The sequence below is a fragment of the Saimiri boliviensis genome, chromosome 6 (assembly GCF_048565385.1).
Source record: "Saimiri boliviensis isolate mSaiBol1 chromosome 6, mSaiBol1.pri, whole genome shotgun sequence".
NCBI classification, from domain to species: domain Eukaryota; kingdom Metazoa; phylum Chordata; class Mammalia; order Primates; family Cebidae; genus Saimiri; species Saimiri boliviensis.
The window spans coordinates 125441536-125461585 of NC_133454.1; the positions used below are offsets into that span (position 1 = coordinate 125441536).

At 53.9% G+C, this 20050-nt stretch overlaps 1 protein-coding gene across 1 annotated transcript; it reads left to right on the forward strand.

Annotated features, from left to right (window-relative positions):
- Positions 1-950: 950 nt before the first annotated feature.
- Positions 951-19846, forward strand: SART1 (spliceosome associated factor 1, recruiter of U4/U6.U5 tri-snRNP). Its single transcript, XM_003937720.4, has 20 exons — positions 951-1370; positions 4917-4974; positions 5364-5419; positions 5935-6061; positions 6180-6285; positions 6542-6619; positions 6734-6833; positions 6923-7065; positions 7197-7403; positions 8097-8221; positions 8309-8424; positions 8510-8646; positions 16480-16653; positions 16749-16859; positions 17131-17218; positions 17704-17794; positions 17893-18028; positions 18691-18780; positions 18884-19005; positions 19092-19846. Exons 1-20 carry the CDS (start codon positions 1058-1060, stop codon positions 19108-19110), a joined length of 2397 nt encoding a protein of 798 aa, XP_003937769.3. The 5' UTR covers positions 951-1057; the 3' UTR covers positions 19111-19846.
- Positions 19847-20050: the final 204 nt, after the last annotated feature.

Consider the following 20050-nt stretch of genomic DNA (forward strand, 5'->3'; position numbering starts at 1 on the left):
TTAAGTTAGGGATCCTCTCCTCAAGAAAAAAATCATACACGCAGAGGTGCCATATTTTGCATTCAATTTCAGGGGTTCCACGGACACACTGACGCCCATGTGGAGCTCCTTAACAGTTCACAGGTTTAAAAAATCCAATCCAGGGCCAGGCAGAGTGGCACACACCTGTAATCTCAGCACTTTCGGAGGCCAAGGCGGGTGGATTGCTTGAGCTCAGGACCAGCCTGGACAACATAGCGAGATCCCCGCCCCCGTATCTACCAAAAAATACACAAATTAGAGGGGCGTGGTAGCGTGCGCTTGTAGTCCCAGCTACTGGGAAGGCTGAGGTGGGAGGATCACTTGAGCCCGGGAGGTCGAGGCCGCCGTGCACTGTGATTGCGCCACTGCACTCCAGCCTGAGGAACAGAGTGAGGTCCTGTCTTAAGAGAAAAACGACCAAGGGGACGTGGGAAGGCAGCGTTCCGAGGATACTGGTTATAGGGAGTCGGAGGCTGGGCTATGTAATTGGGGATCACGGGAAAACAACACCCGTTGGAGCCACGACCCCAGGAGTCTAGGAAGCGAGCGCCCATTGAAGGACGGAGGTGTCCACGGAAAGGCCAAGAGGTAGTGAACACCCGGTTGCCGGGGAAGTACAAGCGCAGGGAAGTCAAGGAGGAACTTCCAGCCTCGAAGACACTGGCTTAAGGTGTCCGAACACATTTGATGGCGTTCAGTAAAGTTATTTGCTGTTTGTGAGGTGGGTGGAGCAGGTCTAAATCCTTCCGGTTTTGGGATCCCATCTCCGGGATTCATTCCGCGTCCCTTGAGGAGCGCATGCGCAACGGGACCACCGGCTCGGAGAACACACAGGACCGGAGACCGCGCGAATGCGCACTGGAGCCCTGATCCCCAGCCTTCCCATGAGCCTCCGGGGCAGGCTCCAAGGCAAGCGGCGGAAGCAGCCGCTCTTAGTTTCCCGCAACACGACAGCGGCTGCCGAGCGACCCGGAAGTGTTCCCATTTTGCGTTGTCTGGGCTCGGCGGCGGCCGGGCTCGGGGTGGACGTGCCACTATGGGGTCGTCCAAGAAGCACCGCGGGGAGAAAGAGGCGGCCGGGACGACGGCGGCGGCCGGCACCGGGGGCGCCACCGAGCAGCCGCCGCGGCACCGGGAGCACAAAAAACACAAGCACCGGAGTAGCGGCAGTGGCGGTAGCGGCGGCGAACGACGGAAGCGGAGCCGGGAACGTGGAGGCGAGCGCGGGAGCGGGCGGCGCGGGGCCGAAGCTGAGGCCCGGAGCAGCACGCACGGGCGGGAGCGCAGCCAGGCAGAGCCCTCAGAGCGGCGCGTGAAACGGGAGAAGCGCGATGACGGCTATGAGGCCGGTGAGGAGGCGGGGCCTGCGCAGGGGGCGGGGCGGGCAGGGGTCCCGGAGCGGGCGGGTCTGGGTGTGCGCGCAGTGTCTGCGAAGCTCTCCAGGCCGGGAAACCCCCACCTGTCTACGTCAACTCTTATTAAATAGTCTTTCTACGGCATCTCTCGAGCCCAAGAGTTAGAGGCTGCAGTGAGCTGCGATCGCGCCAGAAGCACTCCAGTCTGGTCAAGAAAGCGAGACTCTGTCTCAAAAAAAAGTATTTTCTATGGTTGTTTAGGATTAGAGATTGACTTTCTCCACCTAGTTCCTTGAGGACAGAGGGCTTCTGTCTTCCTCAGTTGTCTGGTACAATTACAGATCCTCAAAAAATGTGTTGAATGAATGAATGACGTAGTATCAGCGTATGCAGAGGCAAGAGAAACCTGGTATTGGACGAATCGTGTAGGGCTCATGGTAGCGAAGTGAGGGAGTAAGATAGAGATAGTTAGGGATGTGAACACAAAGGACCGTGTACTGTAGCCTCCGTTAAGAAATATAGATTATATTGAGGGTGGTAGGGAGCCATGGATGTGAGTTGAGGAGTGAGTTGCTCAGATCCATATTTTGTAAACATCACTGGATTGAGAACTTAGTCAAAGGTAGTCAGGATTGGAGACTAGGAAATCAGGATGGCTGTAGACCACGTGAGGGCTGGTGGTAGCCTGCACCAAGGCAGCAGCAGTGGGATGGAGAGAAGTGGACAGGTTGGAGAGGTGTTCTGGAGGAGGAATGAACAGAACTCAGTACTTGTATGAGGCTGGGAGGGAAAAGGCATTGAGAATGACTCCTTGAATTTTGGCTTGAGCAGCCAGATAGGTTGTGGGTGTCATCTCTACTGAAACTGAGGAGTAGAGAAGAGAAGCAGATTTGGAGGGAGATGGCTAATTCACTTTTGGGGTTGTCACGGTTGATGTGCGTGTGAAAAGCCAGAGTTTGGACTGTATAAAGCCATTGGGAGTCAGTATCTGGGTGGCCAGTGAAGCTTGTAGGGCTGATGGCTCACAGGGTTGTGGGGTGTGCCTTATGCTGTGCTGAGGCACAGGATCCAAGGAATAAAGAGACGGGACGCAGAAGTACAGGGAAAACGCAGCTGGGCTCGAGGGGCATGCCCCTATGAGCGGAGTCAGGTGAGGCCCCGAATGTCCAGAAGCGTGAGTATTTATTGTGTATAGGTTAGGGGGCAGGGCAGTGAGTGAAGTCATCTTTAAGGGTAGTGAAAGGGTTGTGAGCAATAAAACAAGGGGTCCACCCCCATTAGGTCACCTAGGCTGGGAGGTGGACAGTGCGCAGCAAGGAGTCCATTCCCATTAGGTCGTCCAGGCAAGGGCCGTGTGCAGTAAGGGGTCCACTCCCATTAGGTCACTGAGGCATGGAGGTGGGCCATGTGCAGTGAAGAGGGTGCCGTGTGCAATACCTCTATCTATAGGCAAGCTACTAAGAAGATTTATAGGAGGATGCTTTAAGTCACATAGCAGTGACAGAGCTGCCAGGGTCTATGCCACCTGCTGGCAGCTTTCAATGAATTATATAGAGGAATGCTTTTTGAGCAGCACAGTAATAAGAGCTGATAAAGTTCACCGTCATTAAGGTGTGATTGCCGGTCTAAGGGCAGCCTTCCACAAGAACTGGAGCAAGGTCCTACAACTCCTTTATCAGGAGGAGTGGCTCTCGCCCCAAGCCTGCCATACAGCGGGTATCTTTATAATACTGAATGCTGCCGCCTAGGCCATGGATGCTTGTCCTGGTATAACTCTTTTTCCCCTTAAACCATACTGTGCAGTGTCTGTTCTAGGCATTCCTCCGATTATAAGCTGCTTATTCCTTAATTCATGCTCTGTACTGTATATACTCTAGGCATTCCTCTGATTATAAACTTAGATATAGTTATGTATGTATGTATATGGAAATAACTGAGTGGTAAGATATTCTTTAGGCACTCATTCTGTGAACTAATGTGTGATCATGTAGAGAGGATTGTATAAAGGGAAGTAACTGAGTAGTAACACTATAAACAGATACTCTCTAAGCCCTAATTCTATAAACTAATATACGACTATATAAAAGGAAATAACTGAGTAGTAATACTATAAACTGAGATATTCTCTAGGTCTTAATTGTGCCAGGATTCTGCTTAGCTTTTCTTCCTCGGTACCTATATGGGGGGTTACCCACGAGGCTCCCAAAATAATGTGTCATGAAAAGCCAGGGTCAGGAATAGCACCTGAGAAATGCCCTTATTTTAGTAGTAGGCAGAGAAAGATGTTACCAAAAAAAGGAGATAGGAACCAAAAAGGCAGGAAAACCTTTGTGTCATGGGATCTTTAGAAAGAGGCTATTGTTAGAAGGAGGGAGTGATCAACCGTCCCACACACTACGGGACATCAAGCAAAACCAGACCTGAAAAGAGCCCATTAGATTTAGAAATAAGGAGGCTGGTGACTTTGGAGAGCACCTGGAGAGATTGGGATCCAGGGCCCAGGTGGAGAGAGGAGCCTTTGAGATAAAGGAAAAGGTAAGATGCAGGATAGGAATGCAGGAAAGGAAGAGCTCATGGTGGCAGCTGGTTGAAGGAGTTCATCTGAGGGTGTTCAGTAAGTGATTTGCTGTTTGTGAGGTGAGTGGAGCAGGCCTGTAGTGCTTATTTATCTGTGTCCTCAGCGTCCAGCACAGAACAGGCACCAATAAGTGTTTCTTGACTCCCTGAGTCCCACAAAGGACAAGGTCATGCAGCTGCCATATTTCCTGTCCTGTTGGGAGAAACATACACAGAAATGACTTGATTGTGAATTCGGGGGAGAGCAGTTAATTCTGATCAGTCATTGAACAGGACTTCATGAAAAAGGTGGTGTTTGATTTTTGCATTTGGATAGGATTTTGCCAATGAGAACAAGACCAGAGAGGACAGTTTAGGTTGAAGACACAGAATATATAAAAATGGAGAGGTCCAGGGGCAGTGGCTCACACCTGGTACAATCCAAACACTTTGGGTGGCCCAGGTGGAGGATCAGTTTAGTCCAGGAGTTTGAGACCAGGCTGGTCAACATAGTGAGACCCCATCTCTAAAAACAAAACAAACAAAATTAGCCAATTTTGGTAGCAGGCACCTGTAGTTTCAGCTACTCAGGAGGCTGAAGCAGGAGGATTGCTTGAGCCTGGGAGGTCAAAGCTGCACTGAGCCAAGATCATGCCACTGCACTCCAGCTTGGGCAACAAAGTGAGACCTTGTCTCTTTCAAAAAAAGAAAAAAAGAAAAAAAGGAGAGGGCAGAGTGGGGGCTGCAGTAGTTTGGATCTCTTGGGTTAGGAAAGGAAGATGTGAGAAGAGGCAGGAGTCTGAGGCTAGACTTGGGCAGAGGAGCTGCTGGGGAGCTTGGGTGGAAGAAGCTGCTGTTTTCTGGTGTTTCAGCAGGCCCAGGTGCTGGTGAGGGGCCCTCATCTTTGATCCTGCAGCTGGAGCCAACGATGCTGGCTTCTTGGCCCTATGTTCAGCTCCTGAACCATGCTTCTTCTTATTCCAGCTGCCAGCTCCAAAACTAGCTCAGGCGATGCCTCCTCACTCAGCATCGAGGAGACCAAGTGAGTACTGTCTTCCTTGTTTCTACTTTGTGTTTCTAAGAGAGGTGGCTCTGGGGCCAGCACCGGGGTGGCTTTGTCACACGAAAATATGCTAATTGGAGTTGGAAAGGTCCTATAAATCATCTTAGCCAAGGTTTGAGTTATAGAAGAAAAAACTAAAACTCAGAGGAAGGTGGCATTCGCTGGTTAGATGCAGGCCAGGCTGGCGCCCATGTTTCCTGCTTTGGAAGCCAGGGCCCTTCCCAGTGTCCCAGGCTGTGGGTCAGACCATGTGTTTGGGATCCATGGGACCACTCACTCCCACCCTGTTTGGCCTCCTGTCTGTCTAGAAATGCACATGATGCCCTGTGTCTTTGATAGCCCCTAACCCTTGTGTCTCTTATTCTCAGTAAACTCCGGGCAAAGTTGGGGCTGAAACCCTTGGAGGTCAATGCCGTCAAGAAGGGTGAGTATAGGGCTGAGGTTGGGGTTTGGGTGGGGAAAGAGGCCATCTGAAGGAAGGAGGGGTTAGAGGCAGATTCAGCACCATTTAGTGGTCTTACTCATGCATATTTGCCGGGAGGTATGAGGGCCTTCCTTGCTGTTATAATGGGGATCTGGGGCTCTGCTTGGTCTCCGAGTTGGAGCCGTGGCCATTGCATACTCACTGTGGCTGTGTGGTGTTGTTAGATGGACTGAGAGACGTGCACACTTGCTGCAGACTGGGCTGGGGAGAGGTGGGTTTGTTGTTTTTCTTCAAAGCACAATTTGAGGGGCTTTGGAAGGCACAGAGGGTCCTGTCGTGCTGCGTGGGTTGGCCAGGAGTGTGGGGGTGAAGTGGGAGCAGGGAGGTAAAGGATTCTTCCTTCCTGTCCTGACCCCTTCTGGCCCCCTGAGCTGGAAGGGGGCAGGGTGAGTGGCTCCCTCCTCTCCCCACCAGCCATGGGCGGGCATAGCCTCACGTCTGGGCCCCCATTCCAGAGGCGGGCACCAAGGAGGAGCCCGTGACAGCTGATGTCATCAACCCTATGGCCTTGCGACAGCGAGAGGAGCTGCGGGAGAAGCTGGCGGCTGCCAAGGAAAAGCGCCTGCTGAACCAAAAGCTGGGGTGAGGGGTCCTGGCCAGAGCAGGAAAGGGAAGGGCTAGGGAGGCCACCATCCTTGGCTGCCTCTTGGGTGGGGAGCAGGAGCCGGGCTCCTCAAGCATCACTGTCTCCCCTCCTCAGGAAGATAAAGACCCTAGGAGAGGATGACCCCTGGCTGGACGACACTGCAGCCTGGATCGAGAGGAGCCGGCAGCTGCAGAAGGAGAAGGACCTGGCAGAGAAGAGGGTGAGCGCCGGACAGCATGGGGTGGTTGCCTGGTGCCTCTGGTGGCCTGACTGGGCACTGAGGCAGGAGCCGACCCCGGAGCGGTGAGACGAGGCCTGGAGAGGGAAAAGGCCACGGCCGCTAGCGTCCGCTTTGGGTTCTCCGCAGCTTGCCTGCAAGGCCGGCCCTTTTTACACTCCCGCTTGGTAGAGCCCTGCGTGTTTTCTGGTGATGCTGAGCGGCCTGAGGTCCTAGGTCACCCCTCCCTGTTTCATAGGCCAAGCTACTGGAGGAGATGGACCAAGAGTTTGGTGTCAGCACTCTGGTGGAGGAGGAGTTTGGGCAGAGGCGGCAGGTGAGGCTGCAACGACCGGGACACAGGGGCACAGGGGCACTGGCAGCCTTGCTACAGGGATCCCAGTGTTGGGTGGGTGGAGGGAGGTTCCTAACTCACCGTTTCTTCCCTTAGGACCTGTACAGTGCCCGGGACCTGCAGGGCCTCACCGTGGAGCATGCCATTGCTTCCTTCAGAGAAGGGGAGACCATGATCCTCACCCTCAAGGACAAAGGTGACATGAGCTGGGCGACTGGCGGGGGGGCACAGCCTCTGCTGAGTTGCGGGCAAGTGTGAACGGCCACTGCCCTGTGCTGCCCCCAGGCGTGCTGCAGGAGGAGGAAGATGTGCTGGTGAACGTGAACCTGGTGGATAAGGAGCGGGCAGAGAAAAACGTGGAGCTGCGGAAGAAGAAGCCCGACTACCTGCCCTATGTGGAGGATGAGAGCGTGGATGACCTGGCACAGGCACGCGGCAGGCAGGCTGGGCGGTGGGGGATGGGGCGGAGAATGTCGGGAGTCGGGGCTCTGAGGAGGTGGTGGCTCAGTGGCTTTTCAGGGGCCAGCCTGGGTTCCAACCTGTACCTCTTGCCTTGCAGCAAAAACCTCGCTCTATCCTGTCTAAGTACGACGAAGAGCTTGAGGGGGAGCGGCCGCACTCCTTCCGCCTGGAGCAGGGCGGCACAGCTGATGGCCTGCGGGAGCGGGAGCTGGAGGAGATCCGGGCCAAGCTGCGGCTGCAGGCTCAGTCCCTGAGCACGGTGGGGCCCCGGCTGGCCTCCGAGTACCTCACGCCTGAGGAGATGGTGAGCCCTCTCGCGCCTCGTACTCGGTATCACAATTCTCCCTCCCTCTCCGCTCGAGCACTGCCCGTAGGCACTCAGGAGAGAGGGCGAGTGTTCATGTTCACAGAGTGCTTGGCCTTGTGGGCGAGCAGTAAATGGCATCCGGGGGAGTACCGGGTGGGGACGGATCAGGGCTGCCACATGGTTCTCAGTCTGTGTTCAGGCTCTGCCATGTTGCCAGCCCGTGCCCTGGCTGAGCCATTTAACTGTGAGCCTGGGGCACCCCATCTGGAGTGGCAGTGACAAGAGTCGCCTCCTGAGGTTGCTGTGAGGATGAGTGACAGCATGGGTGAGGGGTGACTGGAAAGATGTGTGTGGCTCTTGCCTGTGGAGTGACTGTGTAACATGAGGTAGACGGCCAATGCAGGGGGTAAGGTCTTGCTAAGTGGGTAAGAGCAGGACTTGAGCCAGACTGCCCCACCTCCCTCACTTAGGAGTGGGCAACCTTGGCAAAGTCCTTAACCTCTCTGTGCCCCAGTTTCCCCATCTCACGAGTGGATTGGAGATAGTAAGCACCCCACGTGTTGCTCATGTGTGGGAATCGCTCAGCAGACTGGCTAGCACAGAGGAACACCAAAGAGGTTCGCCCTTGAGGGCCGTGGTGGCCCGCCTCTCCCCCGCCCCTGCTCTATGTCTCTCCTCTCTTCCTCTCAGGTGACCTTTAAAAAGACCAAGCGGAGGGTGAAGAAAATCCGAAAGAAGGAGAAGGAGGTAGTAGTGCGGGCGGATGACTTGCTGCCTCTCGGGGACCAGACTCAGGATGGGGACTTTGGTTCCAGGTGGGCTTAGACACGATGGTAGGAGGAGAGGGCTGGGCTGGGGTGGCCTGGGGGCTGGCGCTCACCAGAGAGGCCTTCTTCCCTCAGACTGCGGGGCCGGGGTCGCCGCCGAGTGTCCGAGGTGGAGGAGGAGAAGGAGCCCGTGCCTCAGCCCCTGCCATCAGACGACACCCGGGTGGAGAACATGGAAATCAGTGATGAGGGTGAGGGCCCGGCACGGGGTGGAAGGGGGGCAGGGACAGGGTTGGGGAAGATGGTCTGAGCAGGCATCCCCTGTGTATCTCCCAGAGGAGTATGGAGCTCCGCCGCCACCGGGGTCCCCACAGGTACTGGAGGAGGACGAGGCAGAGCTGGAGCTGCAGAAGCAGCTGGAGAAGGGCCGTCGGCTACGACAGCTGCAGCAGCTGCGAGACAGTGGTGAGAAGGTGAGGCTGGGTGCGGGCAGGCCTGGGGCTCCCGGTGCATTGGCACTCACCTGTCCTCACGAGCACATGCCCCTGTGTCGTGGCAGGCAGCCACATTCCCATCTGAAGCCTCTTTTCTGTTTGTTTTTTGGGTGGGTTTTTTTTTTTTTTTTTTTTTTTTGAGACAGTTTCACTCTGTCACCCCAGCTGAAGTGCAGTGGTACGATCTCTGCTCACTGCAACCTCCGCCTCCTGGGTTCAAGCGATTCTCATGCCTCAGTCTCCCAAGTAGCTGAGATTACAGGCACCCACCACCGAATCTGGCTAATTTTTGTATTTTTAGTAGTGACGGGGTTTCACCAGGCTGGTCTTGAACTCCTGACCTCAGGTGATCTGTCCACCTCAGCCTCCCAAAGTGCTGGGATTACAGGTGTGAGCCACTGTGCCCGACCCTGTTTTCTGTTCATGTTTTGTGCAGGTTTTGAGACGTCTGCAGTGTTTTCACCACCAGATGCCTGCTTTAGTGGGGGATCCTTTCCTCTCCTTTCTCTTCCTGTGTGTGTTTGGTTTTTTTTATTTTTTTATTTTTTTATTTTTTTTTATTTTTTGGAGACAGAGTGTCGCTCTTGTTACCCAGGCTGGAGTGCAATGGCACGATCTCGGCTCACCGCAACCTCCGCCTCCTGGGTTCAAGCAATTCTCCTGCCTCAGCCTCCTGAGTAGCTGGGATTACAGGCACGCGCCACCATGCCCAGCTAATTTTTCGTATTTTTAGTAGAGACGGGGTTTCACCACGTTGACCAGGATGGTCTCGATCTCTCGACCTCGTGATCCACCCGCCTCGGCCTCCCAAAGTGCTGGGATTACAGGCTTGAGCCACTGCGCCCGGCGTTTTTTTTTTTTTTGAGACGGAGTTTCGCTCTTGTTACCCAGGCTGGAGTGCAATGGTGCGATCTCGGCTCACCGCAACCTCCGCCTCCTGGGCTCAGGCAATTCTCCTGCCTCAGCCTCCTGAGTAGCTGGGATTACAGGCACGCGCCACCACGCCCAGCTAGTTTTTTGTATTTTTAGTAGAGATGGGGTTTCACCATGTTGACCAGGATGGTCTCGATCTCTCGACCTCGTGATCCACCCGCCTCGGTCTCCCAAAGTGCTGGGATTACAGGCTTGAGCCACCGCGCCCGGCGTGTGTTTGTTGAATGCGTACTGTGAATAGTGCATTATTCTTGGTCTGGGAGGGTCATTGGTGAACAGGACAGCCATAGGGCCCTGGGTTCATGGAGCTGGCTTTCTAGAGTGTGTGGGGGAGAGGGGTGGCAGCAGGTGGACAGGCTGGCATTTAGGCCATAGACCAACCAGGAGGTATCTCAGAGTGAGAGGGTGGCATGAGCTGAGATGGAGAGGCCGGGGCCAGTGCAGGGGGAGCCTGGAGCCCATGGCCGTCACTGCCTCACTGGCACAGTGTGCTGGGCCCTGCTCTCGGGTTCTGTGTTTGTTCCTATGAGGAAGGTTCTGTCACCTCCATCGTTGCTGAGGCCACATTTTTAGCCCTGCCCCACACTTTTTACCTAGGAAAAAGCCAAGAAAGGGTATCCAGGAGAGGGAGTGAGGGAGGGAGGCTTCTGATACGACTGGGAGGTAAACTGGAGACTGTTCAAGCGGATTCAGGCCTGGGAGGATGAGAGTTGAGAAGGTGAAAGTTGCGCCTGGGATGGAGGGCAGGCTTGGTGTTGAAGGGCTGCAGAGGACAGATTTGAGGTTTAAGGGTGTGTGGTCTCTGTCAGGCCCCTTGTGTGCTCTGCTATTGTAGGAAAAACAGCCAAGACAATCTGTGAGTGGGGCGTGGCTGGTTTCCAGTGACACTTTATTTCTAGGTAGTGGGACGTAGTTTGCCTGGCCTGTCTGTAAAAAAGAACAGAGAAGGCCGGGCGAGGTAGCTCGCGCCTATAATCCCAGCACTTTGGGAGGTTGAGGTGGACGGATCACGAGGTCAAGAGATCGAGACCATCCTGGCCAACATGGTGAAACCCCATCTCTACTAAAAATACAAAAATTAGCTGGGCATTGTGGCACACGCCTGTAGTCCCAGCTACTCGGGAGGATGAGACAGGAGAATTGCTTGAACCTGGGAGGCGGATGTTGCAGTGAGCTGAGATCATGCCACTGTACTCCAGCCTGGTGCCTGGCGATGGAGCAAGACTCTGTCTCAAAAAAAAAAAAAAAAAAAAAAACAAAACCCAAAAAATATGAGAAATGGGGTGATAGACTGATAGGGCTGTGCGTTTTATGACTGAAATGAACATAAGGGTTATTAGTCCCGAGGTTCATAGCCTGCTTGCACATTAGACACCTAGGAGGTTGTTTTTGTTGTTGTTTTAAGAAACAAGGTCTCACTCTGTTGCTCGGGCTGGAGTGCAGTGGTGCGGTCATAGCTCACTGCAGCCTTGAAATGCCAGGCTCAAGGGATCCTTCTGTCCCAGCCTTCCAAGTAGCTGAGACCACAGGCATGCACCACCACACCTGGCAAATTAAAAAAAATTTTTTAGCAACAAGGTCTCATGTTGTTGCCCAGGCTGTTCTCAAACTCCTGGGCTCAAACGATCCTCTCGCCTCTACCTCCCGAAGTGCTGTGGTTACAGGCATGAGCCACCTGGCCTGGCCTAGCCTAGAAAGTTTTTAAAATATATGAGCCACACCCCACACACCATACCAGCAGAAAAGTGAGTGTATCACGGTGAACACCTGTGTCTTCTAGAGTCAGTAATTATAAACATTGTTAAACTTCTTTTCTTTTTTTTCCTGAACCACTGCAAGTTGCAGATATGGTGACACTGTACCCTTAACTACTTCGGCGGGCATTTCACGAAATAAGGGACTTCTGCATAGCCATGCTGCCCCAACGAGTCCATTAATGCTGTAAAACAGCAGCTCGCATGCCCCCATTTTCCAGTGAGCTCCCAAAATGTCTTTTTAATTTTTTGTTTTAACCAGTATCCAATCAAGTTTCATACCCACAAAGGAGTCTTTTTCTGACTAATGGAGATTCTGGAGTATGTGGGAGAAACAAATTAATGATGAAAGAAGAAAAGGAGATTTTTGCAGGCATTGGTGGGGCCTAGAGTACAAGTGGAGGGTGGCCTTGAGCGAAGCCAGGTCATGTCATTTATTTCAGGAGGGAAGGTGGGGAGGTTACAGCAGCTACAACCAAGGTGACCTTGGTTGGGGGATGTCAGAGCAGCCCATGTCCGATTGTTCCGGCGTTTTCCAGTGACGAGGTGGCAGGGGTGGCAGTTCAAGGAGACGTGAGATGCTATTTTGGAGGGTGGAGGGCAGGTACACCATGGAAGAGGAACAGACCTGCTGGGCAGTGCGGGCTGCCTGGCCGCTCCCGATGGCCTTGGACGTGATGGGTTTTCTGTCCAGCTGCTCCATGCGATCAGCTGAAGAGGAGGATGGTGGGATTAATGGGGAGCTGAGGAGGAGGATGGTGGGATTAATGGGGAGCTGAGGAGGAGGATGGTGGGATTAATGGGGAGCTGAGGAGGAGGATGGTGGGATTGAGGATTGGGTTTTCTAGGGAGGAGAGGCAGGACAGTTAAGGTTTTCATAAAGGGGAGGTTCTGTTGATGTACCCCAACTCTAAACTGGGTAATGGGGGACATAACAGAGTGATGGGTGTGAGGACTGGCCTGGAGTCATGATGTTGTTGAAGAATTACTGGATTGTGGTTAATACAGTCAGTGAACTAGAAAGAAAGGATGTAGAGGACAGAGAGGATCCTTGGAATTGAGGGTTTTTTTTTGTTTTAGTTTTGAGACAGCGTCTCACTCTCTCCCAGGCTAGGGTGCAGTGGTGCTATCTCGGCTCACTGTAATCTCCATTTCCCAGGTTCAAGTGATTCCTGCCTTAGCCTCCTGAGTAGCTGGGACTACAGGCGCATGCGACCATGCCCAGCTAATTTTTCTGTATTTTTAGTAGAGATGGGGTTTCATCATGTGGGCCAGGCTGGTCTCGAACTCCTGACCTCAGGTGATCTGCCCCACCCTCGGTCTTCCAAAGTGCTGGGATTACTGGTGTGAGCTTCCTTGTGGCCTGGGTCCCAACCCTGATGACCTCATTTAAACTTAATTACCTCCTTAAAGGTGCTCTGTCCAAATACAGTCATTGGGGAGTTAGGGCTTCTCTGTATGAATTTGGGGGGTACACAGTTCCTGGAGAGGACAATATTGTAAAGATGTCGTCTTGTCTAATTCATTTCTAGGTTAAATGCAATCCCAGTAAAAATCCCAATGGGGGACTTTTTTGGAACCTGGCAAACTGATTCTGAAATTGGATAAAGTAGGGTAATTGTGGCAGTGTGGGATTGTGGAAGGACAGACTAATAGGGCAGAGAGACCAGACGGGCCCCAAGACAGAATCGCATCCCAGTGGAAGAGATGCTCGTCAGTGCGGCAAGTGGGCTTGGGACTGTCAGTTATCTATTTGTGGAAAAAATGAAATTGGGTTTGTACCTCACACCTTGCAGATAGATTAAGAACTTCAAAGTAAAAACCTAACATTTCAGAACCAAATTAAGGAAATTACATTTATGATTTTTTGGTAGAAAAGATTTTTTAAGTTGTAAGCATAGCCAAGGCAGAAGAATTGCTTGAGGCTAGGAGTTTGAGACCAGCCTGGGCAACATAGCAAGACCCCTACCCCCACCCCCATCTCTAAAAAATTTTTTTTAATTAACTGGGCATGGTGGCATGTGTCCGAAGCCTCAGCTATGCTGGAGGCTAAGGCAGGAGGATTGCTCAGCTATTGTTGCACCACTGCACTCCAGCCTGGGTGATAGAACAAGATCCTGTCTCAGAAAACAAACAAACCAAGAAACCCACACGTTCCGTGGGTGGGTTTCTTCAGGAAACCGTGAAGAAAAAAATGAACATGTTGGCCGGGTGTAGTGGCTCACGCCTATAATCACAGCACTTTGGGAGGCCAAGGCAGGCAGATCACAAGGTCAAGAGTTTGAGACCAGACTGGCCAATATGGTGAAACCCCGTCTCTACTAAAAATACAAAAATTAGCTGGTGTGGTGGCACACACCTATAATTCCAGCTGCTTGGGCAGGCTGAGGCAGGAGAATCGCTTGAACCTGGGAGGCAGAGGCTGCAGTGAACCGAGATCGTGCCACTGCTCTCCAGCCTCGGTGACAGAGCAAGACTCTTGTCTGGGGAAAAAAAAAAAAGAAACACACACACACACACAAAAACACACAAAAAAAACCACACATGTAATTACATAGAAATTGAGAAGGTAAGTTTTTGTTTGTTTTTTACAAAAGATATCATGAAGCATAGAAAAAGGCAGACCAGAAGGGAAGATATTTGCCCACAAATACAACCAAGAATGGGTTGGTGTCAAGAGTATACAAACAGACAGAGCAGATCAACAACACGGAAAACTAGGTAAAAGATGTAGGTAAGACAGGCGGTTCACAGAACAGAAAGCCTGACTGACTGGGAAAGTACCCGGCAAGCCCAGCTTCAGGAGGGGTCACAGAAAGGTGAGCCAAAACAGTGAGGCAGCTGGCGCCCCCAAACAATTCCACAGAAAGGTCCAAGCCTGACAGTAGCAAGTAGGAATAAGGACGTGGAGCAGCCAGAATCCTCAGCCACGCTGCTCACCGCCATGGCCATGAGGTTAATCAGACAAGAGAGGGAACGTGTGTGTGCCTGGGCCACCCCCACCTTTCACTCCCGAGTGTGCCCCACGTGCACCAGGAGACAGTGTCAGTGGCCTGCAGTCGCAGTACTTGTTCCAACAGAAAAAAAATAGTCCATCCTCAGTGGCCAGATCAGGGAGCACCCAGCTATGGGTTGTGATTCCATACTGTAAACTGATGAGCTACAGCCACTTGCATCAGGGGTACTCTCAGAGGCAGAGATTTTTTTTACAAAAGAAATCATAGAATCTGAGTCATACAGTATGGTTCAGGTTATGTAACACTTAATATACAACACAATTAACTATTCTGGGGCAGGTCCTTATGTGGTAGAGCCATGAAGACAAGCCAGTGAGTCATGACCACGGATGGAGGGAACACTCAGGACTGTTAGTGATGTTGCTCCAGCCCCAGGCAGAGGGATGTGTATATGTTTAGTTACTGTTTTAAAAAGCATATTAGCTGGGCTTGGTGGCTCAGGCCTGTAATCCCAGCACTTTGGCAAGCTGAGGCGGGCAGATCACTTGAAGTCAGGGGTTCGAGACCAGCATGGGCAACATGATGAAATCCTCCCTCTACTAAAAATACAAAAACTAGCTGGGCATTGTGGCTTGCACCTGTAGTCCCAGCTACTCAGGAGACTGAGGCAGGAGAATCCCTTCAACCCAGGAAGCAGAGGTTGCAGTGAGCCGAGATCACACCATTGTGCTCCAGCATGGGTGACAGTGAGACTATCTCAAAAAGTAAATATATGGGTCAACAAAACAAAATCTCATAGAAAAAAAGAAAAAAAAGAGAAAATAAATAAATAGCATATGATGAGTTCGATATGCCCCCTTTTATGTTTATGATGAAGTTATTAAAAAATAAATGTTCCTGGATGTCCTGGAATTTTTTTTTTTTTTTTTTTGAGACAGGGTCTTGCTCTGTTGCCCAGGCTGCAGTGCAGTGGCAAGATCACAGCCTACCACAGCCCGACCTCCAGGCTTAAGTGATCCTCCCACCCCAGCCTCCCAAGTAGCTGAGACTGCAGGCGTACACCACCATGCCTGGTTGATGTTTACAGTTTTTGTAGAGATGGGGTTTCACCTTACTGCCCAGGCTGGTCTTGAACTTCTGGGCTCAAGTGATCCTCCAGCCTTGGCTTCCTAAAGTGCTGGGATTACAGATGTGAGCCATCGCAGCTGGCCCCTGGAATAATTTTTTTTTTTTTTTTTTTTTGAGACAGGGTTTCACTCTGTTGCCCACACTCTGAGTGCAGTGCTGTGATCTTGGCTCACTGCAGTCTTGATCTCCCAGATTCAAGCAGTCCTCCCACCTCAGCCTCCCAAGTAGCTGGGACTATAGGCTAATTTATATATTTTTTGTAGAGATGGCATTTGGGCATGTTGCCCAGGCTGGTCTCAAACTCTCGAACTCAGATAATCTGCCCGCCTCAGATTTTTTTAAATGGAAGAGGGTGCAGAAGTGGACATGGCAACTCGAGCCTTCACTGAGGAGTTTGCTGTCAGGGCTTCAGGGTTGAGGGAGGAGTTTTTTAAAGAGGGGAGCTAGTGGGCAATTGTGTGTGTGGCCGGGCATCTACAACAGGAGGGAAAGCAGAGGGTACTAGTGCCCATGGGGGGGTCCTGGATTTAGTGCTGGTGGCACGAGTGGGTTCTCTTAGCATGTCATGACACCTGCTTTCTTGGTGAAGTGGGAAGCAAGAAGCCGGGCCGTGGGAAGTCTAAAGAGTGGGCCTCTCACCGCCCTGTGGGTTCTAGAAGTGCTGTCTACAGAGTCTTGAAACTGGAGTTTGTTGGGGGAGGGGCGGGTGGCAGGAGGGACCCTGGAGGAAGGTGCTTGAGGCTGAGGTAGTGTGCCATGGGCTTTGCAGCAGGGTTGGCACAGGCCTGGTCAGGAAGGCCCTGTAGGATGTTGGGTGTTCATTCAAAGGGTAGCCAAACCCATTGGCGGGCTGGGAGCAGAAGAGTGACCCCGGTGAAATAGGTGTAGAGTGGAGTTAAGAGGCAAAGATCAGCCAGGGCCCACATGGGCTGTGGGTGTGGCCTGTCTTGCTGCTGCCAGGGAGGACCCTTGGGTTCCTGGGTCCCAATGGCATCACCCCAGAAACTGCTGGGTTTGCCCACAGCTACTCCCTCCCCCAGGTGGTGGAGATCGTGAAGAAGCTGGAGTCTCGCCAGCGGGGCTGGGAGGAGGATGAGGATCCTGAGCGAAAGGGGGCCATTGTGTTCAACGCCACGTCTGAGTTCTGCCGCACCTTGGGGGAGATCCCCACCTACGGGCTGGCCGGCAACCGTGAGGAGCAGGAGGAGCTCATGGTGCGTCTGGGGCAGCCCTACCCTGGGCTTCCCTTGGCTGGGTAGGCTGGCTGGGGGCTAGGGGCTGGGGCTGACCCTGGTCTTTTGTGCCCCAGGACTTTGAACAGGACGAGGAGCGCTCGGCCAACGGCGGCTCTGAATCTGATGGGGAGGAGAACATTGGCTGGAGCACGGTGAACCTGGACGAGGAGAAGCAGCAGCAGGATGTGAGGGCCGCGCTGTCACCACGGGGGTGGGGCGGGTGGGGTGTGCAGGGGCGGGAGGGTCGAGCTGGAGATGAGTGCCCGGGCAAGTTGCTCGGTGTCCTCAGCCTCCTCATCCAGAGTGCGCTCTGCATTCCTCCCAGGGTGATCTGAGTATTACATGAGGAAATTGAATGAAGTTAAATGTGGCTGGTGCCTGGTGGGGGGTGACTGGTGGGTGGGGGTGAGAAGAGGCAGTGTGCCTTGCTAACCACCGCTGCCACGTGCCCCCCAGTTCTCTGCTTCCTCTACCACCATCCTGGACGAGGAGCCGATCGTGAATAGGGGGCTGGCAGCTGCCCTGCTCCTGTGTCAGAACAAAGGTAGGGAGCTCAGGGCAGCTGTGGCTTGGGTGGGCTTGGGTGCTTCGGCAGGAAAAGGGCTTGTGGGGGCTTCGGTGCAGCAGGTGCAGGCAGGGCTGCCTCCATCCTCTCTGCTGCCTCTTTCAGTCCCTATGCTAGAGCCAGCTGCCTGGCCCAGGGCCGTTCCTTCCCCTCCCCCTGGCATCTGTCTCTGCCTTCGGAGGCTCCACATGTGCTCCAGGAAGGAGAGGGGAGTTGACATTGTTACAGCTGTAGCACAGAGAAGCCCTGATGTTAGGACCCCAGCTCTGCCATTTCCTTGGCCAGTGGCCCTTGGCAAGGGGCTCATTTCTGCACCTTTGCTTTAGAATAGGCCTGATGGCTTTCCAGAGGCAAGGAGAGGGAGGTGCCCCCCACAGGGCCCACTCCACCTTCTCAGGAGGCCCTGGAGCGGCGCCTCTCACAGGGTTGGGCAGCCTGGAGTTTCACAACCCCTCCATCCCTAGGGCTGCTGGAGACCACAGTGCAGAAGGTGGCCCGGGTGAAGGCCCCCAACAAGTCTCTGCCCTCGGCCGTGTACTGCATCGAGGATAAGATGTGAGTGTGCAGGGCTGGGGGTCCTGTGCCAGCTTGGGGCTGCAGGAACATGGCAGGCAGCTGCTTCTCACACTGAGGCCACCTTTATCTCGGGCCAGGGCCATCGATGACAAGTACAGCCGGCGGGAGGAGTACCGAGGCTTCACGCAGGACTTCAAGGAGAAAGACGGCTACAAACCTGATGTTAAAATTGAGTACGTGGATGAGACAGGCCGGAAACTCACACCGAAGGAGGTGAGCAGGGCCCTGTGCGGGCAGAGCCCTGGCCTGCGAAAGGGAGGCCGAGCCTGGGACTGTGCAGTACCCCAGGGGCCTGGTGAAGTGCCACGGATCGGGAGGGGGCGCTCAGGGTTGGGAAGAGCTGTGCCTCAGTTTCTGTCTCTAGTGAGCACAGCAGTCCCTTGGCAGGCCTGGCAGGAGGATCAGACAGGCACTCGGGACCTCTGTCCTCCTGTCTCTCACCCGAATGAGCCCTTCACCGGCTTTCCTGGCCTGCAGGGCCATTCCATCGTCCTGGCCCTTCCAGTGCCCTCGTAGGCTGCCCGACCCTCCTGCCCCCCAACTCAGCTGCCCCCATGCTCTCCCGGGTTTGTCTCCCTCCAGCCCCAGCCTCCAGCCTTAGCCCCTACGAAGCAGGTCTCACTCCAGGTTCCCTGTGCCCTGCACCCATGGCAGCACATCTGCTAGCCAAGCTGGTCTCCCGGCCTCTGCTGGGGCCCTGGAGGGTACCAGAGTCTGTGCCCTTTTCCCATCCCCTTCCCACTGCCTCCTAGGCCTGGCACTGGGTGAGGTGAGTCAACACCTGACCCCACCTGCCCTATTACACACCTTGTGGGCACAGGTGGCTCTGGCCCCAGCCAGGGCCCTGCAGCTCCCCTCATGCCCTGTGTCCCCAGGCCTTCCGGCAGCTGTCCCACCGTTTCCACGGCAAGGGCTCAGGCAAGATGAAGACGGAGCGGCGGATGAAGAAGCTGGACGAGGAGGCGGTCAGTGCCCTTGGGGACGTGGGGGACCCTGCACCTGCCAGGGCAGGGGTGGCTGGTGTGGGGGGCCTGCTCCAGCCCTTGCTGAGTGTCCATGACCCTGCAGCTCCTGAAGAAGATGAGCTCCAGCGACACGCCCTTGGGCACCGTGGCTTTGCTCCAGGAGAAACAGAAGGCCCAGAAGACCCCCTACATTGTGCTCAGCGGCAGCGGCAAGAGCATGAACGCGTGAGTGGCTCGAGGCTGGTGGGGTGGTACAGGGTGGCCTGGCCTGCGCCTGCCTTAGTAGCCTCACGTCCCTGTTCTCTCTGCAGGAACACCATCACTAAGTGACGGCGCCCTCCATCCCCCGCCCCGCCTCAACCTTGGTATTAAATAAAGCTCCCTCCTTAGTTTTTCCTCCCTGGTCGTGGTACAGATTCCAGGGTTAGATCCTTGGTCGGGTGTGGCCCAGAGTCTGGCTCCCACTAGGTGAGACCCGGCCATCAGATTACACAAATAACTAAATGACGGGAGAGAGCCCCGGTCCTCTACGGCTTCTTCTCCCCTGGCCGTCAGTCACACCTCTGCAGGGCCGGCTCTCTGATGGAAAGTGGAGGCAGTTTGAGAAACTCGTCACCCTGCTCTCTCCTGGCCTCCAGGGCTGATAAGTCACTGTCCTGTCAGAGAACCCAGGGCAGCCCCAGACTGCCCAGCCAGGTGTGTGGGGATTGGGCTTTGTGCAGGGCACAGGTGCCATCTTCTGTCCTGGCTCTCCTGTGTCGCCATGGTCTGTGTCTAGAGGAGTGAAACTCCCAAGGTTGGGCTGGGATTTTTTGGTGTGCAGAGTATGGGGAGGGCTGAGCCCAGTGCCTCCTGGACCTGACCTGAGCTCTGTGATAGAGCTAGACCGAGTTGCTGGCGGACATGTGAGCCTCAAATCCATAGAAAGACAAACAGCTACCTTGGGTGCCCAGGACACTGGTGCCCAGCCACATGTACACCCACATATTTCCCAGGTGGCACCCACGTTTTAAGATTTAAAAAAGGAAACCAAAAAATAAATAGAATAAAACTGAACTTACAATCAGCCGGGCATGGTGGCTCACACCTGTAATCACAGCACTTTGGGAAGCTGAGGCAGGAGGATCGCTTGAGCCTAGGAATTTGAGACCAATCTGAGTAGCATGGCAAAACCCCATCTCTACCAAAAATGCAAAGATTAGCCAGGCATGGTGGTGAGTCCCTGTGGTCGCAGCTACTTGGAGGCTGAGGTGGGAGGATCGCTGGAGCC

What these genes read in the sequence shown, in the direction of transcription:
- SART1 (XM_003937720.4), top strand. Translation starts at nt 1,058, where the DNA reads ATGGGGTCGTCCAAGAAGCACCGCGGGGAGAAAGAGGCGGCCGGGACG. An exon ending in GCGTGGATGACCTGGCACAG is followed by an intron (nt 7,066 to 7,196) that starts GCACGCGGCAGG and finishes CTTGCCTTGCAG; the next exon opens with CAAAAACCTCGCTCTATCCT. An exon ending in GATGGGGACTTTGGTTCCAG is followed by an intron (nt 8,222 to 8,308) that starts GTGGGCTTAGAC and finishes TTCTTCCCTCAG; the next exon opens with ACTGCGGGGCCGGGGTCGCC.